At 37.1% G+C, this 21055-nt stretch overlaps 1 protein-coding gene across 3 annotated transcripts in view; it reads left to right on the forward strand.

Annotated features, from left to right (window-relative positions):
- RYK (receptor like tyrosine kinase) overlaps nucleotides 1-21055 on the forward strand; it is a 100976-nt gene that overhangs the window by 23389 nt on the left and 56532 nt on the right. For all 3 annotated transcript variants that reach the window (XM_082392729.1, XM_082392727.1, XM_082392728.1), the window contains exon 2: nucleotides 14057-14178. In XM_082392729.1, coding sequence (XP_082248855.1) covers nucleotides 14057-14178 — 122 coding nt within the window. The remainder of the gene's footprint in view (nucleotides 1-14056; nucleotides 14179-21055) is intronic.

Consider the following 21055-nt stretch of genomic DNA (forward strand, 5'->3'; position numbering starts at 1 on the left):
CATTTGGGCTGTTTTCACATCTTTATTATTGTGAATAATGCTGCTATGAACATGTGTGTTAAGTACTTGATTGAGTACCTGTTTTCAGTTTTGGATATATACCTAGGAGTGGAATTGTGGGTCATGTGGTTATTCCATGTTTAACTTTTTGAGGAACCACCAAACTTTTTTACAGTGGCTGAGCCGTTTTGCAGTCCCACCAGCAATGTACAGAAGTTCAAATTTTTCCATGTCCTTGATAACACTTGCTGTTTTCTGTTTGTTTGTTTGTTTTTTAATTAATGCTATCCTAGTGAGTATAAAGTTTTACCTCATTGTGGTTTTGATTTGTATTTCCCTAATGACTGCTGGTGTTCATGTGTTTGTTGGCTATTTGTGTGTCTTCTTTGGAGAAATGTCTTTTCAAGTCCCTTGCCCATTTTTAAATTGTCTTTTTGTTGTTGAGTTGTAAGAGTTCCTTATATATTGTGGATAGTAGACACTTACCAGATACATAACTTGCAATATTTTCCTCCATTTTCTAGGTTGTCTTCACCTTGATAATGACTCAATGCGCAGTTTTTTTTTTTTATTTTTTAACATCTTTATTGGAGTATAATTGCTTTACAATGGTGTGTTAGTTCCTGCTTTATAACAAAGCAAGTCAGCTATGCATATATATATATCCCCCATATCTCCTCCCTCTTGCGTCTCCCTCCCACCCTCCTTATCCCACCCCTCTAGGTGGTCACATAGCACCGAGCTGATCTCCCCGTGCTATGCGGCTGCTTCCCACTAGCTATCTGTTTTACATTTGGTAGCGTATATATGTCCATGCCACTCTCTCACTTCATCCCAGCTTACCCTTCCCCCTCCCCGTGTTCTCAAGTCCATTCTGTACTTCTGCATCTTTATTCCTGTCCTGCCCCTAGGTTCTTCAGAACCATTTTTTTAATATATGTTAGCATACGGTATTTGTTTTTCTCTTTCTGACTTACTTCACTCTATATGACAGACTCTAGGTCCATCCACCTCACTACAAATAACTCAATTTCATTTCTTTTTATGGCTGAGTAATATTCCATTGTATATATGTGCCACATCTTCTTTATCCATTCATCTGTCGATGGATACTGAGGTTGCTTCCATGTCCTGGCTATTGTAAATAGAGCTGCAATGAACATTGTGGTACATGACTCTTTTTGAATTATGGTTTTCTCAGGGTATATGCCCAGTAGTGGGATTGCTGGGTCATATGGTAGTTCTATTTTTAGTTTTTTAAGGAACCTCTATACTGTTCTGCTTAGTGGCTGTATCAATTTACGTTCCCACCAACAGTGCAAGAGGGTTCCCTTTTCTCCACACCCTCTCCAGCATTTATTGTTTGTAGATTTTTTGATGATGGCCATTCTGACTGGTGTGAGGTGATACCTCATTGTAGATTTGATTTGCATTTCTCTAATGATTATTGAGGTTGAGCATCCTTTCATGTGTTTGTTGGCAATCTGTATATCTTCTTTGGAGAAATGTCTATTTAGGTCTTCTGCCCATTTTTGGATTGGGTTGTTTGTTTTTTTAATATTGAGCTGCATGAGCTGCTTGTAAATTTTGGAGATTAATCCTTTGTCAGTTGCTTTGTTTGTAAATATTTTCTCCCATTCTGAAGGTTGTCTTTTCATCTTGTTTATGTTTTCCTTTGCTGTGCAAAAACTTTTAAGTTTCATTAGGTCCCATTTGTTTATTTTTGTTTTTATTTCCATTTCTCTAGGAGGTGGGTCAGAAAGGATCTTGCTGTGATTTATGTCATAGAGTGTTCTGCCTATGCTTTCCTTTAAGAGTTTTATAGTGTCTGGCCTTACATTTAGGTCTTTAATCCATTTTGAGTTTATTTTTGTGTATGGTGTTAGGGAGTGTTCTAATTTTATGAAGTCCAGTTTATCTAGTTTTCTTCTGTTGCTCTTGCTTTTAGTGACATATCTAAGGATCCATTGCTAAATCCAAGGTCATGAAAATTTATCCCTATGTTTTTTTCTAAGAGTTTTATAGTTTTAGGTCTTATATTTAGGTTGTTGATATATTTTGAATTAGTTTTTGTATATGGTGTGAAGTAGGGGTCTAATTTTCATTCTTTTTGCATGTGGATATCCAGTTTGCCAGCACCATTTGTTGAAGAGGCTGTTCTTTCTCCATTAAGTGGTCTTGGTGCTCTTGTCAGAAATCAGTTGGCTAAGGACTTGCCTGGTGTTCCAGTGGTTAAGACTCCACGCTCCCAATGCAGGGGTTCGATCCCTGGTCAGGGAACTAGATCCTGCATGCCACAACTAAGAGTCCGCATGCTGCAACTAAAAAAAAAAAAAAAAAAAAAAAAAAGATCCCACATGGCTCAACTAAAGATGCCACAACTAAAGATCCCGCACATGGCAACAAAGATCCTGTGTGCCACAACTAAAACCCAGCACAACCAAATAAATAAATAAATAATTATTTTTTTAAAAAATCAATTGGCTAGGAATGTATAGGCTTATTTCTGCACTCTCAGTTCTATTTCATTAATTTAGCTGTCTATCATTATGCCAGTACCACACTGTTTTGGTTTCTGTAGCTTTGTGGTAAGTTCTGAAATTGGAAAGTGTGACTCAACTATGTTCTTTTTCAAGACTGTTTTGGCTATTGGAGGCCACTTGCAATTCCATATTAATTTGAGAATCTGCCTTTCCATTTCTGCAAAAAAAGGGGTTAGAATTTTGATAGGGATTACACTGATATATCCCTTTGGGTAGTATTTCGACCTTAACAGTAGTAATAGTAAGTCTTCCAATCCATGAAAATGGGATGTCTTTCCATTTATTTAGGTCTTCCTTAATTTCAACAATGTTTTGTAGTTTTCATTGGATAAACCTTTTATCTCCTTGTTTAAATTTATGGTAAGGTATTTTATTCTTTCGGGTGCTATTATTATAAATGGAGTTGTTTTCTTTTCTTTTTTTAAAATTTATTTAATTTATTTATCTTTGGCTGTGTGGGGTCTTCATTGCTGCACGCGTGGGCTTTGTCTGTTTACGGTGAGTGAGGGCTACTCTTCGTTGCGGTGCGCAGGCTTCTCACTGCCGTGGCTTCTCTTGCTGTGGAGCACGGGCTCTAGGCGTGAGAGCTTCAGTAGTTGTGGCTCGCAGGCTCTAGAGCGCGGACTCAGTTGTGGCGCACGGGCTGAATTGCCCCGCGGCATGTGGAGTCTTCCTGGACCAGGGCTCGAACCCGTGTCCCCTGCATTGGCAGGCGGATTCTTAACTACTGCACTACCAGGGAAGCCCTGGAGTTGTTTTCTTAATTTCCTTTTTGGATTGTTTATTAAGGGACTAGCTTTTATCATGCATTATATCCTTTTTTTCTTACTTTGATTTTTGATTGTTTTGCCCCAGGACAGTGACTCAGCATCCTCGTCTCTTTTGATATCATTGAGATTTATTGATACTTTATGACCTTTGACCCATTAGGGTTGTTGCAGCCACTCAGTTGCAAGATGATCCTCAGTGACTATACCCTGACTTGTTTTCATTATTTCTCTCCCTTTATCCCAAAGGATATTAAAATCTACTGTGATTTTTTTTTTTTTTTTTCTCAGCTGTTACTCCTTTGACCATGCTGGTGTCCCGGTTCTCAGGTCTCTTTTCTAAATAAGGCACTCATTGAAATGGCCACTTTGGACTTGGTCCTTTTCTCAGCCCTTGGAACTTCCTTGTTCTGATCAGGACACCCCAACCTACTTTCTCAGTCACTCCCCTCTACTAGAACCAGGCTCCGTTTCCTGGTCTCTTAAGGAGTTACCCTTTTCCTGTCTTGTGCCCAGCTGGCTCAATAAAGCATCACTGAATAAACTGTTTCCCTCATTGCCTCTCTAACCATTCCTCACTGCCCACTTCTCCTCTGCGGAGCCTACCACACCACTCCCAGACAATGATAAGCCCTGCTGTCTACTACCCCTGCTTTGAGATTGCATTTAATTGTTATTGTCATATTTGAAACACTAATAATTAGAAGCAATTAGAAAGGAGTAGATTATCTAGATTCTGTCTTCATTGTCTTTCACTTTTACTTAAAAATTGTTTTGAGCGTGATGGGGAAGGAAAGAAAAAAGATTATTCAGAAATAAATGTATGATAGTCTCTATCGATTTTATCTTTTTCTAAAAATCAATTTGTTTAAAATTCTTTTTATTTTATTAACTTTATTTCCTGATTATCAGAGTAAAAACATACTGATAGGCCATTTGGAAAGTGTGCAGGACCATAAAGAAGAAGAAAAGTATATGTTATTTAATTGTGCATTGGCAGTCTTTGGTAAATATCTTTCCAGTATTTTTTCTATGTTCTCATTTTTCTTTATGTAGTTGAAATCTTAGAACATAGGTAACTCTTTGAGATAGATGGTACTTCACAATCTATAATGTTATGTTTTCCCTCACTCTCTGTCTTCTTACCTGTGGTCAGATTGTGGCCTATACGTTTTCTACTATACGAAACTGACTGTGCTTTTCATTATAGCTGATCACTTTTTCTAAATCTCTTATTGATGCTTTGAAAGAATTGAATTTCCTTTAGAGTACGGTCTTGGTGTGTCTGCATGTCCACTCAGCCATATTAATTATGGATGGAGATACACATATCAACATGCTAAGATCAGTCATAGACTGATAGTTTTGTACCATGATTATACTTAAATTGGGTTCTCTTCATATTTCTATTATTTTGGGAAGATTGTACTTACATTGGGTTCTCTTTGCACTTCTAATATTTGGGGAATTTTTTGGACTCCTTACATTTTGATTTAGAGCTATATTCATGATGATTATACTTGAATTATTATGTATTATGTAAACCTCAGTATAAAATGATTACCTCACGTTAGAAATAAAAGTGTTATTAATCTTTCAGTATGTTTTGGAGTAACTTTTTTGGGGAAGGATACATAATCGGTGTATTTTTTGAGAATCTGTTGTCTTCGCGTATGATGAGAATTTGTCTGGGAATGTAATTCTTGGCCCGTTTGTGATTTCCCTGAAACCTATAGCTTTATTGCCTTCCCTGTCACCTTCAGGATTTCCCATGTTATCCTTTTTCAGACAGTGAGCATGGGTAGTCCAGGGATTTTCTTCTCATTTCAGCCCCATTGTCACTGTTGCATGGTGAAGTTCTTTCTGAGCTTTGAACTTTTCACTATGAGCTTTTCAGTTCATAGTGCTTTGCCAAATTTTACCTTTTGGTTGGGTATTTTAAGGGAAAGTTGAAGGAAGCTGTTTCAGTCATTAGTAAATTATTATTACTAGTGTTAATCTTGATATATCAAAGATATTATCTTTACCAATGTGATTTTTTTAAATTGAATCTTGTTGTTTGAGGGCTTTCTCTCTAGCTTTTACTGGCCTTCACGGATTATTCTAGGCAGTATTTGGGTTTTTGTTTAGTGAATTGCTGTAGCTGTATGCATATTTCTTTAAACATGTTTTTGAAAGCTAATTTTTATTTTTCCCAGTTTAACTTAACTTTCATACGAAATTTAAGAAAAAGAATAAAAGCATAACCCATAATCCACCATTTATAATCAATCACTGTTCATATTTTTTGGTATTCTTCTTTGAGAGATGGAACACACACATTGTGCGTATACATGTACAGTTTTTTTTTAAATGCAGGTCCTCTTTTTTTTTAACCTTTTTATAAATTGAAGTATAGTTAATTTACAGTGTTGTGTTGGTTTCAGGTGTATAGCAAAGTGATTCAGTTATATATATAACTGAATATATATTCTGAATGTATATATATTCTTTTTTAGATTCTTTTTCCATTATAGGTTATTACAAGGTATTGACTGTAGTTTTCTGTGCTATACAATAGGTTCTTGTTGTTTATTTATTTTATATATGGTAGTGTGTATATGTTAATCCCAAGTTCTTAATTTATCTCCACCCCCATCCCCTTTGGTAACCATAAGTTTGTTTTCTATGTCTGTGAGTCTATTTCTGTTTTGTAAATAAGTTCATTTGTATCACATATAAGTGATATCATATGATATTTGTCTTTGTCTGGCTTACTTCACTTAATATGATAATCTCTGGGTCCATCCATGTTGCTGCAAATGGCATTATTTCATTCTTTTTTATGGCTGGGTAATATTCCATTGTATATATATATATACCACATTTTCTTTATCCATTCATCTGTTGATGAACATTTAGGTTGCTTCCATGTCTTGGCTGTTGTAAGTAGTGCTACTGTGAACACTGAGGGTGCATATACATGTACATTTAACTTTAATTCACCAGACATTTATTGAACACCTATTTTATGCAAGGGAACTATTCTAGATGCCAGACATTATTAAAGTTTTGCTGTATATAGTTTGTATCTTGCCTGTTCTTATTTAATGTTACATTCTAAGCAAAACTCAGTTCATTAAAATTTATTTGTAACAGTCCTGTTCATGGCTTCATAGTCTTTTTCAGTGTTTTTTTAGTCATTAAAACCTGTCTTCAAAGGGGAAGCTCAATATGTCACATGGATGAACAGGAGAGATTTGACTGAAGGGGTATAATGGCTTAGAGTACCACCTCTCTCCTCCAAAGAAAGAGAAATTGTTGAAAACGATTGTTCTCTGTTATAGATATGTTATAGTTTATTGATCACTGCTCTATTGCTGGTAGTTTATATTGTTACTTTTCTTCAATTTTAAATATTATTTTGATTAATATTTTATACATAAACATTTGGATCTATATTTGGTTTTCTTAGGATGAATTTTTTGAATTGGACTTACTGGGTCAGAGTATAAATATTTATAAAGCATTGATATATGTTCACAAATTGCTTGCTTGCCACACCCTGCCTAACATTCAGTATTGTATTTAAAGAACATAAGCATTTCTGTTACAACATCAAATACATTAAAAAAAAAAACAACATTTAAGGTTTCCAAGTCACTGAAAATAACAGGACTTATGGGAAGAATAAGGTTAAGGGCAAACCATTCAAGACCTCTGCAGTTTCAAACCAGTTACTAACAAAAGCATAATTGGTACCTTATGAGATAACTTGGACAGCCTGGTCAAACCACTTAGGGTGGCTGAGGCTGCTTCAGAGGAGAGTTTAAGATGTTAAAACATAATAAGTTGGAAATCGCTGGCTTGCATGTTCTTGAGATAGTGCAGATGAGAGCAGCTTTCCAAGCCATTGGGGCTGCCATAGAGTTGGACACAAGAGAAAGTGCAGCTTCCTAGGTCCAGGAACCATGCAGAGACTGGTGGTGCTCCTCTGAGGAGAGAGCCCTGCGTGCAGGTGCTTATTTTTAGTTTTCTTAAAATAGGGCTGAGAGGGCTCCTGCCTGGCGGTAGCTGAGTTGAGTGAGGGTCTTTTCCTTTTCCACTGAAAGTTATAATTCTTTACCTGCTCTTCCAGTTCCCCTTGCCTGGGAAAATTCAAATGTAAACTGACAATTTCTGTGTTGTACTGGTATTATTATTTTATTTACTAACCACTTATAAGCTAATTGGTGTTCAGGAACCTGTCTTATGACAGAACAGACTGTATTTGCTAATTTGATAGGTGAAAATTTGAACCTAATTTTAATGGCTTCTTTGAAGAAATTCAAACCCTTCCAAACTAGGAATAACTACCTGAGTTAATAAAGAATGGCTATTTCAAAACAAATGCTTTCAAAATCTAGTCAGGAAACAGCAACTCTGTTTAACGGTTGTATTACAGTTTCAATACCTCAATCTAGGGTAGTGAATTTAAAATTTTCAGTTTATTTTGGTGGCCATTAAGACATGGATCACAGGGCTCCAAACTGTCAACAGCTTATGTATATTACTTTATTTGTTGAGCATAGAAGTCATGGTTTTGTAGTGACTCACTTGTGGGAATGACTTCATTCAGGATTATGCAGCATTCAGTTATAACACCAGAGAAGACAAGGAGTAGGGGTGTCAAGTCAAGTTCAAGATTGGCTGTTTTCAGGGTAGGGTATGCATGTCTTGATATAGGCTGTGGGAGAAAGTCGAGGGTACTGGTAAGAAAGTAATTGCGGTAATTGGCGTTGAGGCCAGTAAGAAGAAAATAAGGAAATAATTGCTGTAATCAAATGGGAGAAACAAGAGGATTATGGACACTGGAGATATTATGAGCCCACAGAACAGCTGTTGTAACAATAAAGGGAAGGAGCTGAGGAGCTACTAACTATTGAGATAGTTACAGTTTAAGATTTTGGAGGTAGAGCAATTTATATATTGTCACTGTCCATAGAAATGGGTTGCTTTGGTATGGATGAAGGTTGTTGGAGTTGAGGAATAAAAGGGTCATTGAAGGTTGGGTTGAGAGTGGGTTGGTCTCAAGTACATTGGGAGTCTGCCATAATAAGTCACAGGGTAAGGGTGTATAGAAATTTCATAAACTGGTTCCAGAATCCTCAATGAATGAGGTAGCTAAGATACTGGGAAGGAGCTTTATGTGGAGTTGAATTTACAGAACTCCTAGATGTTCTTGACACTTTGAACTGTGTCTGGAAAATTTAAATATTTACACATCGTTGTTATTACCAGTAATAACATTATAACTGTTATTTATTAGGAACAGAATTCTTCATTTCCCTGTAAATGATGTTTGAAATTTAAATTTGGAAGTTGTTGATCACTTAAGATTAATTCTTTTTTTTCTGAAACTTTTTATGTTGGTGATAGTAACATTCTATGGTATGCAAGCTTTTTGAGACTGGAAAAGAGAGGTAAAAACTTGTTGATTCTCTTTTTCCCTCTTTAAAAAAATTTAGGTAAACTTTACATACAATGAAACGTGCAGATACAGTTGGTCGAGTTTTGAAAAATGCATACACCTATGTAACCACACCCCCGTTAGATGCAGAACATTTCCATCACCCCAGGAGGTTCCCTTTGTAATCAGTTCACCAATCTCCCTCCCAACCCCCTCCCAAGCAACCACACTGATCTGATTTCTGTCACCACAGATTAGTTTTGCCTGCTCTAGAACGTTATATAAATGGAATTATATAGGATGTACTCTGTGTACAGCTTCTTTGACTCATATTGTCTGTGAGATTCATCCCTTTTGTTACAGTCTCAACAGTTTATTTTCATTGCTGAGTAGTATTCCATTATATACACAATTGGTTATTCATTTATCTGCTGATGGACATTTGTGTTGTTTCCAGTTTTGGCTATTCTGAATAAAAGTGCTATCAATGTTCACATACGAGTTTTTTTGTGGAATCATATGTTTTCATTTCTTTTGGATAATTACCTAGGAGTGGAATTACTGGGTCTGAGTAGGCATATGCTTAACTTTATAAGAAACTGCCTGTTTTCCAAAGTAGTTGGACATTTTTACCTTCCCGGCAATGTATGAGAGTTGCAGTTGCTCCACATCCTTGCCAACATTTAGTCATTCTTGTGAGTGGAAATGGTATCTCATTTTGGTTTTAATTTGTATTTCGCTGATAACTAATGATGTTTAGCACCTTTTCATATGCTCATTGTCTGTTTACATATCTTTTCTTACAAAATGTATGTTCACATCTTTTGCCTATTTTATTTAATTGGGTTGTCTTTTTATTTTTGGTTCATAAGAGATCTTTATTTATTCTAGAAACAAGTCCTTTTAGGTATATGAGTTGTGAATATTTTCTCCCAGTTTGTGACTTGAATTTCATTTTCTTAATATCTTTTAAGGAGCAGAAGTTTTTAATTTTAATGATGACCAATTCAGCAATTTTTTTCTCTTTGGGTTTGTAGTTTATTTGGCCAGTCCAAGAAATCTTTGCTTAACCCAGGTTGTGAAGATAATCATTTTCTTCTAGAAGCTTTATAGTTTTAGCCTTTACATTTAGGTCTGTAATCAATTTCAGATCAGGTTTTGTGTGATATGTAAGATAGGGCTCAAGATTTTTTCCCCCATACCTTTATCCATTTGGTTTAGCATCACTTTAATTGAATTGCCATTGTGCCTTTGTTGAAATTCCACTGACCCTTACTTGTGGGTTTATTTTTGGATTCTGTTTTGTTCCATTGATATATCTATCCTTATACCAATACCACACTGTCTTGATTATTCTAGTTCTTCATCCTGTTGTGAAATAGGATGATAACTGGAATCCTTTCATTACCTATGAGGTAGTGTGAGTCTTCCAACGTTGTCTTTTTCTTTTCTTTTCTTCAAGATTATTTTGGCATTTAAATTTCATTTTAGAGTTAATTTGTTTCTTCAGAAAATCTGTTAGGATTTTGATTAAGATTACTTTAAAGCTATAGATCAATTTAAGAAACTTGACATCTTAACAGTGTTGAGGCTTATCTAAGAGAATGGTATCTCTCCACTTACTTAGGTCATCTCTAATTTTTCTTAGTCATGTTCTGTAGTTTCTAAGTAAAGAGGTCTTATCTTTAGTTAGAATTATTTCTAGATACTGTTTTCTTTTATGTTATGGTATTGATTTTTAAGTTTTATTTTCCAATTGTTCCTAGTATATAGAGATACAAGTAATTTTTTGAATATTGGCCTTGTATTCTGAGGCTTTGCCAAATTCATGAATTGGTTTTAGTAGTATTTTATTAATAATAGATTTCATAGTGCTTTCTCTGCACACGTAATCCTGTCATCTGTGAATAATGAACTATAGTTCATCCTCTCTAACTTTTATACTTTTTGTCTTATAAATTGGCTATGACCTCCAGGGCAAGGTTGAATAGAAGTGTTGGAAGTGGACATCCTTGCCTTGTTTCTCATCTTAGAAATAAGAATTTAAATTCACCATTGAGTATGATGTTAGCTATAGTGTTTTTGTAGATACTCTTTACCAGACCGAGAAGGTTTATTTCTCTTCCTAGTTTGCCCAGTTTTTTTAAATCATTATTAGGCTTTGAATTTTACCAAAAGCATTTTCTGCATCTATTGAAATGATCTGGGTTTTTGCCTTTTATTCATTAATGTGTTTAATTATATTGATTTTTAAAGGTTTACCTTTTATAAACACTTGGTCATGATGTATTAACCTTTTTCCATATTGCTGGACTCAGTTTGCTAATGTTTGATAGAGAATGTGTCTGTGTTCACGAGGGAAGTCAGTCTAATTTTCTTAACAATGTTTTAGTCAGGTTTTAATATCAGTGTAACATAAAGTGAATTAGGAAGTTCTTTCTTTGACTATTTTCTGAAAGAGTTTGTGCAAGATTGGTATTAGATCTTCCTTAAATGTTTTGGTATAATTCATCTGGACCTGGAGCTTTGAGGGAAGATTTTTAATTATTTGGATTTTTAATTTCTTCTTGTCAGTTTTGGTAAATTCAAGGATTTTTTTATTTTATCTAAATTACTGAATTGTCATTAGGTTGTTCATAATATTCTTTTTTTAACATCTATAGGATTTGTAGTAACGTTGCCTCTTCCTAAATATTGTTAATCTGTGTCTCCTTTTTTCTTATTTATTTATTTATTTATTTATTTATGGCTGCGTCAGGTCTCAGTTGTGGCATGTGGGATCCTTTGTTGCGGTATGCGGGATCCTTTGTTGCAGTGCGCAGGCTCTTCGTTGCGGTGCGCAGGCTTCTCTCTAGTTGTGGCGCATGGGCTCCAGAGCACGTGGGCTCTGCAGTTGCGGAACGCGGGCTCTGTAGTTGTGGCGTGCCGGCTTAGTTGCCCTGCAGCGTGTGGGATCTTAGTTCCCCAGCCAGGGACCGAACCCGAGTCTCCTGCATTGGAAGTCCGCGTCACACTCTTAACCACTGGACCACCAGGGAAGTCCCTACTAATCTTTTCAAGTAATCATCTTTTGACTTTATCCTTATGGTTAATTTCTTTATTGTGGTATTTGATCAGAGAAGGTAGCCTGCATTATTTCAAGTTAGAATCCATTTTAAAAAATGTGTATGGGTCTTATTCATGATCAACCTCCCTTGTTTCATGTTTCATAATTACATTGTTCAAACTATATGTCCACACTAAATTTTTATCTGTTTTGATCTTTTGTTTTCTGAAGGATGTTAGTTTCCAACTATGATTGTGGATTTATTTCTTCTTGATTTTTTTTTTTTTTGGCTTTCTATATTTGAAGCTCGTTTGTTAGTTGTACTACTGTATCTTATGTTTTTATGAATATGAACCTTTTCTTACTAATAAATTCATATTAATTAATGAATTTATAAATGTAAAGTCTTTCTACCTTGAGTTCTAATTTGTCTCATGTCAGTACTGCCATATTTACTTCTTTGTTTTTCTCCCCCTTTTAACCTGGCATATATTTTAAAATTTTGTTCTAGGTATTGTATATCTCTTGTGAACAGCATCAATCTAGACTAGAGTAAAAAAACATTTTTAAAAACAAGCAAAATTTAAGCTATTTACAATTATTGTGTTTGCTGATGGCCTTCTTTGTACCCAGCTTTCTTGTTGCATTTCCCTCCTACCTCTCTCCCACCTTCTTACTTTCTTTCCCCTACCCTCCTTTCTCCAGCCCCACCAGTCCTCCCTCCCCAGTTGTTTGCTAGCACTTCCTGTTCTGCTGGCAGGGAGAGCCTTTTGCAGATGGCCTCTAACTTTCTCTCATTGCATTTGGTTTCCTCTATAGGATCAATAAAGCAGTGCTACTCAACCAGTGCAGCAGCTTTCCTCTATGTAAGCCTCAAATCTCATTTCTGAATTAATGATTGTATTAGATTCAGTTCAGAAATGAGAAAACTAATTTTACAGGAGAAATGCCTATAACAGAGTTATTCATTTCTATATCTGTATCTTAGGAGGTGTGAGAGCCTCACCTTGACCTCTTTGCATACCACAAGGTGTTTTAGACTCCTGGTATAAGGCTCAGTAAGTATGAAATTTACATTTCAGTTGGCCTCCCCTGTACCTTTTTCCCTCCCATGTGTGGAATATGTGTCATGCATTACTAGAGGGACACCTAGTCACAACTTTAAATAACAGTAAATCAATTGAGAGAACTTACTCCCTGCCTTCATTCTTCCAGTTCTTTTGGGTTATCATAGAGAAAACCTCTGATTCTTTACCTCTCTCAAACACTTGCTATATTATCCCCTTCCTCCCTTTTTGTAAACGATGAGCTGGGCTCAGGCTCACTGCCTTGGTGTAGGCCACAGTATTTAGCTAGAATTTAGTAATGTTTTGTTTTCCTTTTAATTGATTTTTTTTTTTTTTTGGTTACCTTGTATTTTTTCACAATAATTACTGGTTTTCCACTCAAGATGGTGATTAAATTTTGCCTTTAAAATTTTTATTTTAAGAAGGGGTATCACAAAATTGAAAAATGTGATGTGTGTTGGAGGTTGGATGTGACCTTGGGCAAGAAAGTGGTATGGCAATGAGTGAGATTTGAAATCTCCAGCTTTCTCAGGCATCTCGATTATTTCTCTTTTTATCTGCAGTGCTAACTTGTCTAACAAGTGTTTACTGAGCATCTGCTTTGTGCAGAGGACTGTCCCAAGAATACGAGAAGTATGGTGTTCTCCACCTTGTAGTTCAGGTTGGGAAGAGGATGTGTGTCTGTGTGGCAGTGGTGTGAGTGTACCTTGGTAACATGCCCTCCAAGCAGCCAGCACGTCGTACTGACAGAAGCCAAGGTCATCTCTGGCTGGGGTCTTGAGGCCTTGGTTCACACTAATATTTTCACCCAGGGGCCTATCTCTCTTCCTAAACCCTCATCAGTTTTGTGGGGTTAAGGGGCTTTTGTTTGTAGGCATTTCTCTGAGAAGGTCTGTTTCCAAAAGGAAGTGTACCACATTGGTGGTTCTCGGAAGACAGCGTGGCTCCCAGAGTTCTGGCTCCAGCACCCCTGTGCTTAGCTGGAGGACCACTTAATTGTCCTGAGTCTCAGTTTCTTAATCCTTGTTGGCGATGATGAAATCCCGTGTTCTTCCTACTTTGTAAGGCAGCACATGTGGGATATGTTTGTGATGTGCATTTGTACATCAATGTTATTTTTATAATAATCAGTATTTGAAATACTGATGGTTAATGCTTTTGAGGGTATTATGGGCGTTTAATTTTTTTCTCTATTTTTTTTCTAGGTCTTGATGCAGAACTTTATTATGTGAGAAATGATCTTATTAGTCACTACGCCCTATCCTTTAACCTGTTAGTACCCAGCGAGACAAATTTCCTGCACTTCACTTGGCATGCAAAGTCCAAGGTAAGAGAGCAGTCAACCAAAGATGCCAAGACAGGACCACCCAGGCCCAGAGGCTGAGGCAAGGACTGTATCTGAGGAATGGGCTGCCAACCGCACAAGGGGGTCAGTGGGTGGTGGGCTGTAGCAGTACGGGATCTTTTCAGATTTCTATTTTAAATCTTGAGCCTAGTCCTCTAGACTTTCTCAAATCCTTGAAAATGAAGGTAGTCATTATTTATGTGACTAGCTTATGGCAGAACACTTACATCTGTTCAAGCTTTTCAAATAGGGATGTAGCTCTAGCTTGAAGAGGGGACAGTTGGACCTGTTAATGACTATGCTGTTATGATGAAGTGATATGAGTGAGCAGTGGGGGAATTTGTAAGTTAGGTGTTTCAGACATGTTTGAGGTATTGGATATAGTTCTCCCATTTATGGAGAAGTGGTAAAAGTCAGGTACAGCAGACGTAAGCACCTGTGTGTAACTATGACGAACCTCTTGCCTGGTTTGCTTGTTGCTGAATTCTTCACATTTCTTCTGACTGTCTGGGCTCCTCTAACATGATAAGTTTTCTCTTAGGTCAGAGAGTGAGAGGCTGAATGTAGAGCCCACCTCCCCCGATCAACTTCAGTTTCTTTTGGCAGCATTATATGTAAGCTTCTGAGTAGGGTTTTATTTGGGAAATAAAAATAGTTTTTGCTACTAAAAACAAATAAGAATACCTTCTGTACAGTTTATCTTAAAATTATTATAAAGTGGTATTTGTTCTTATACTTGTTGCAAGTCATTTAAGTTTGATCACTTTAATATAGATCTTTTTTGTCTATTTAGAAAACAATAATGGTTATTAGGAAAATTCAAATATTATAGAATTGTTTTAAGAACTGTTAAGACTTTGTACCTCTGTACCAAGAAGTAATCATTGTTTATAATTTGGTATACTTCAAAGCTCATTTCTTTTTCCTTTTTAAACAAAAAGGGGATTTTCTAACACATGTGTTGTACAGTGTTTTTCCCCCTACCTGATACTATGTCGTGGCATCTTTCCATTTCTCTACTTTCAGATTTAACTCAGTCTCTTTAATGGCTTTATAACATGATATCATATGGATGTACGATGTATTGTTATTTGTTAAGTGCCTCATTGACGCATGGATTTTTAATAGCATTTTACTATTTCAAACAATGTTTCCTTTCACTATTACAAATAGTTTCTTCACTTCATTTGGCAGGCAAAATCCATGGTAAAAGAATGGTAAAAACAATTGGTAGTTCATCTTTTGTTGCTGTTTCTAACTTTATTATTGATGAATATAGAAACAAAAAATATGTGTGTGTGTGAATGTTTATGAGTATGTATGTATACATACATTAAGAACATCTTAATTTGTTCAGAAATTTTTGTGTACTTTTGGCATTATTTCTGAGTAGTACATTGTGACCAGGAAGTGAAATGACTGGGTCAGAGACTGTGCATGATTAAAATTTTGATTGATATCGCCAAATTCTTTCTCCCTTCCCTCTCCCAAGATGGTACCAATAAGCCAACATTCCTTACAAAGTGAATAAGAGTGCTTATTTCAATTCACCATTTAATGCTAAATATTTTAAGTATATTTGTTTGCCAGTCAGATAAGTAAAAATGATTATATAAATATGCATATATCCACATTATTATATATACTCACATGCACATTAGAGAAACGTACACACATACACATACATGCATTAAAACATAGCTGCAGGAATGCTGTGATTAAAGTTGAGTTAGCTTGGATCCTGGGTAAAGCGTATGTGCCTTGCTGTCTAGAGCACCTCAACTGTCCAACATTATTGCCTTGGGGTATCCAAATAGGGGGGTGTTCTTTTAGGAGTGGATAGATCTCTTTAGGGTGAAATCTGCAAAAACAGAGGGAGAAAATTCATGTGAACTAAGAACATATAGTAGATGGTAACTTGAATATCCTGAAGTGCCAGCATAAGTGATATAGGTAATTCAGAAAAGGTTCACCTGAGACATTTTAATCTGAGGTCTGTTAGTTTGAATGGGTAGGCACCTGGACTCTTCAAGGAAACAGCTAACACATTTTTCAGTATTCTTATATAACATTGTGTGACGTTATTTGGGGCAGGTAACTTTTAATTTTGATATAATTTCAAACATAGAGAAAATTATAAGAACAGTACAAAGAATTCTCAAAGAATATCCTTTACCCAAGTTCACTAATTGTTACTGGTTTGCTCCATTTACTTACTTTATCATTCATTCGCTCATTCTCCCCATCCTCATGCACACACACTTTTTTCCGTTGAACTGTGTGCAAGTGAATTGCGCGCATTGTGCCCCTTTACCCCTAAGTATATCAGTGTACATTTTCTAAGAACAGGGTTAGGAACTTAATATTAACACAATACTATTATCTAATCTACAGACTCATATTTCATCAGTTATCCCAATCATGTTCTTTATAGCCCTTTTTTCTACTGTGGCCTTTCTTTGTGTTTCTTGACTTTGACATTTAGGAACATACAGGCCAGTGGACTGTCCCTCAGTTTGAGTTGTCTGTCTGAGGTTTCCTTATGGTTAGATTCCGGAATGTCTCCTTGGTGGTAACACTACAGCATTGCTGTCCTCCACAGTGCACACGATGTCAGTTTGTCCCCTTACTGTTGATGTTAACTGTGATCACACAGTTCACCAGTTTTCTCCACTGTAAAGTTCTCTCCTTTATAATGAACAGGTAATCGTGGGGAAATAATTTGAAATTATATATTAAAATCCCATAACGCAACACCCTTTCAACCACTAATTTTTGCACCTGTGTTTAGAACTAGGTTTCACTTTTAGCCAGTGTGGTTGTTTCCTCTCACTGGAAGAGGTGATCTGCACTAGGTAGCCATTTGGTGGTAGTGCTGTAGAAGGAATTTAAACATTATGGAGTGGCAGTCTTGAATTTTAAGTTCCCTTGCAACTCTGAGATCCATCGTTTCTGTGAATCTTTCAGGCAGAGAAGCTTTTTATATTCTCCAAAAAATTGATGGTTAGTCCTTTGTTACTTTTCCTATCTTTAATGTTGATGAATATGAAAACAAATAATACATATATTTTAAAATAGTGAAAAATCTAATGAAATAGTAGAGATTCTATTCTGGTTAAGCTGCTGACTTTGAACAGGATGTGATTGTTTCTGGGACCACTTGGGAAAAAAAAATGCTGATATACCATGAGAATATTTTCTGGGCAAGTGTATGAGTAGTGACTTATGAATAAAAAGGCAGTGTAGGATGTGGCAGTTAGAATTGAACAGAATTAAACATTCTCTTATTCATTCGTTTTTAAAAATATACACTAACTTTTTTTTTTTTTTTTTTTAATTTGGAGTGAGTTTCAGGGGTCTGACTGCTGATAGTGGGTGCCTGAGGAGTTTTAGGAGCCTGTCGCAAGGAGGAAGTAGGAGTGGAGGAGAGTAGATAGAAGAAGGGGCTCAGATGAATATATATGTTTGAGTGGGAAGCAGTGTTGGTGTGGGTACACGTTGGATTAGGAGGAGCCTTGGTACAGCTGTACTGTCCTTTCATGTTCTTCACATTATCTTGTAGAGCATAATTTCCAAACTGCTTCTGTGGTGGGTATTAACTACCATCATTAGTGCACATTTGGCCTGCTCTTGCTGGTATGATAGTCCTCGTAAGGCAGAAGCTCCCTGACTTGTTGGAGGCCATCACATTTATTTACACGTCGAGGCCAGAAGCCTAGAAGGGATCCTAGACTCCTCCTTCACCTTCCCAGTCCAGATTATTCTCTCTCATAATTACACCTTAAATTCGTTTCCTATCTCTCTCGAGACTAATGCCTCATCCTTAGTTTGGGCTTTCATTGTTTCTTAACTAGATACAGAAATAGTCTTCTAACTGGTCTTGCCTCTGGACTGACCTCTTGCTGTACCGCCCGCAAACCTGCCCTAGGGCTCTTGGTTGCCACCAGAATAAAGTTCTATTTCTTAGGGAGCCTTCATGATCTCATCCCTGCCTTTTCTTTTTCTGCCTGCCCTCCTGCTAATTGTTTACTGCCATTTTTTTTGGGGGGGGGGTCTGGCAATTTCTGGAATGCCCTGTGCCCTGTTACATTGCTGCTGTTTGCTCTGCTAGAAATGCCCTTTCCCCATTCTTTACCTCATTAACTCTTTTTATCTCAAAACTTACACTTGGTGTCACCTCTTTTTCATCTATGTCAGGTGCCCTTTTCTGTACCCACAGTGACCTTCTCTTTCCTCCCTCATAGCCCTTATCATACTCTAAGAATATTTTAGTAGTTGATTTTCTTCTCTGTCTCCCTCCAAGGTGCTGAGCATGTTAAGGGTAGGAACCTCTTTTTGTCCTCTGTGGCCCTTGTGCCTGGTGTAGCACCTGGTAGTTAGTTACAGGTATTCCTTAACCGACTATGGAAGAGGAGATGCACAGGTAGAAGCCACAGGGCACAGCTCAGCAAATGGGGAACTTCTGAGCAGTTAGAGCTTTTCAAAGTTAGAATGTGCTGCTTTAGGAGTGGTGGATTCCTGTATCTAGAAGTGTGAAAACATAGGTTGGGTACACTTGACAAGCTAGTTGACAAACTAGTTGCACACCTGGGATTTTCCAGATATTTTACTCTGAATAAAGTTGTAAATTTGGAAAAATGAATGGAATTCATAGTTTGAATATATAGCTAAACTTATTTCACAGTTCATCTGTAGCAGGTGTAAGAATTTAGAGGAAAGTGCTAATCATGTTATATCTTAAAGTGTTTTATAGTAAAAAACTAAGGAATGTGTGTACGTTAAATCTAATTTCATGTTCGACCTCCATTGCAGCTCCTAATTCCAGTTTTAGGTCATAATCTCTTCAGTGATTTTAGCACAGTTGTTTAATTGAAGTTTGTCTATTTTAAAAGTTAATCTTTTGAGTATTTCATTTATGCATATGGTACGAAATGCAAAAGGCATAGGGGTATACAGTGAAAAATAAATCCCCTACACATTCCTAGAACCATCCCCAAGCAATCTAGCCACCTAGTTCGCCTTCCATTGGCAACCACTGTTACCCTGATTCTAGTCTCCCCTTCTAAAGATAGCCTGTGCATAGATAAATATCTCTGTGTGTGTGTGTGTGTGTGTGTGTGTGTGTGTGTGTGTGTGTGTGTGTGTGTGTATTTTTTTGAAATGGGAAAATCATGCAAGGGGCTAGGAGAGACATGTTGGAGAGTTCTTCAACTGATCATGTTGGCTCTGGGATGCAATCAGGAACTTTCAAAAGGAGGGCCATGGCTCCCAGGCTCCAACACTTTGTAGTTCTTGCTTTTTGAGAATTGCCAGAAGATGAGGTATTTGCTTCCAGAGATCTCCAGGCTTCTTGGTATTTCACTTCACATTGTAGATATTTTAACATTAGTTTTAACACATCAAAGCTTTTGATCATAGTGTTCTCCAGTGTATACGTGATTCTGTTTTATCTTGCCAAACAGGTTGTGGTCTTCTCAGAGGCTGGAGCTGTGTCTTATTCATGACATTGTGTCACACTGCCTTAGTGAGTGGTTGGTAAATATGATGGGTTAATTGCATTTCCAGATGGGATGAGAACTCTGGTGTTGCTTCTCTTTCACAAGGCCACACACTCAAAAAAAGAAAAAAAATACTACTGGTGGCTTTAACGAATAATTAGTTTCTTCTGTATTCCAGGACATTCTCCAATATCCAGAAAAAAACATGCAACTGCATCTGTTAAGTGTCAGTAGATATTTTAGATAGCTGAAAGGCAAAAATATACCAAAATGTAGCAGAATACAATCCCCGCTCACTCCCATCCCATAGCTGTTCTCTGGTTTCAGGAATTCATCATTGTCAGGAGGGTCTGCAGGGAACTTGTCCAGAGTTCCTACAGCAGCCCTGGGGCTCAGCCTGCTGTATCGCCTGCAGAGTGGGGTTTCTATGAGAAATGCAGCACTTCGGGTAATTTCAGAGAAATTAAAAGCCTATTTGGCTGTAGGCAAGTGTATTCACTTTAAATCTGTACTGTGTTCCAAAAGGAAGTGGCTTTACTCAGCAGCTGCCTCTTTGCAATTGCCATTTGTTTCCAAGTAAGGGAAGATTACCAAAAATGTTTATTTCTTAGCTTATTCAAATATTTATATATTCTCTAGTTTCTTTTCTGAAGTATTTTGGCTCATTCTTTTTTCTGATAAACAACTGCTGTTCAGATTTCCTTTGTTCCAGTAGATTATAAATGTTAGCTTTAGAGGAGATCTGTTTCTTCAAAGGATCATTGGCAAGTGAGATTCGATATAGATCGATACATGCCAAAATAGGAAAAAACTGGCCTTTAATAATTGGCAGTTTCTAACCCCAGAAACTGCAATTTAAAATTTTATATTCTGAAGGTTCCTGAGGGAGAAGAGAACTGCTTTGGAATGCCTTTCATGTTTAGGCAGTGCATCAAAAAGGGAGGAAGCAAAGGACAGGCATGGTGCTTTCACACTTCTTAGTGTTCCAGGCTGCTGTTGGCCAAAGGTTTGGGCTTTTCAGAAATCTTACTCAGCCCCTTCACCACCTCTCTCCGTGCCCCTGACTCTACCCAGCTCCACTCACAAGCTTACTTCTCTCCCTCCTGCCCTTCTCCGCCTCCAACCCCTGGCTGCACTGAGACTCTCCAGAGCTAGTCTTGTTCCCGCCCGCAGCACTGCAGTTAGGGCCTTTGACCCTGTTTGCCGCTGGCTTTGTCTGCTGCCCCAGGGGTTCTGGTCCCTGGCTAGCTGTGTCTCTGCTTGCAATAACTGAGACCTAGAATAAAGGAGACAGCAAGTGTGGGGAAGCATAATAAGTTTGGTTTTGAATCTGCTGCATTTGAGAGCTGTAAGATTATTAG

Source organism: Balaenoptera borealis, assembly GCF_965194805.1.
Source record: "Balaenoptera borealis genome assembly, chromosome: 5".
In the NCBI taxonomy this organism is placed as follows: Eukaryota; Metazoa; Chordata; class Mammalia; order Artiodactyla; family Balaenopteridae; genus Balaenoptera; species Balaenoptera borealis.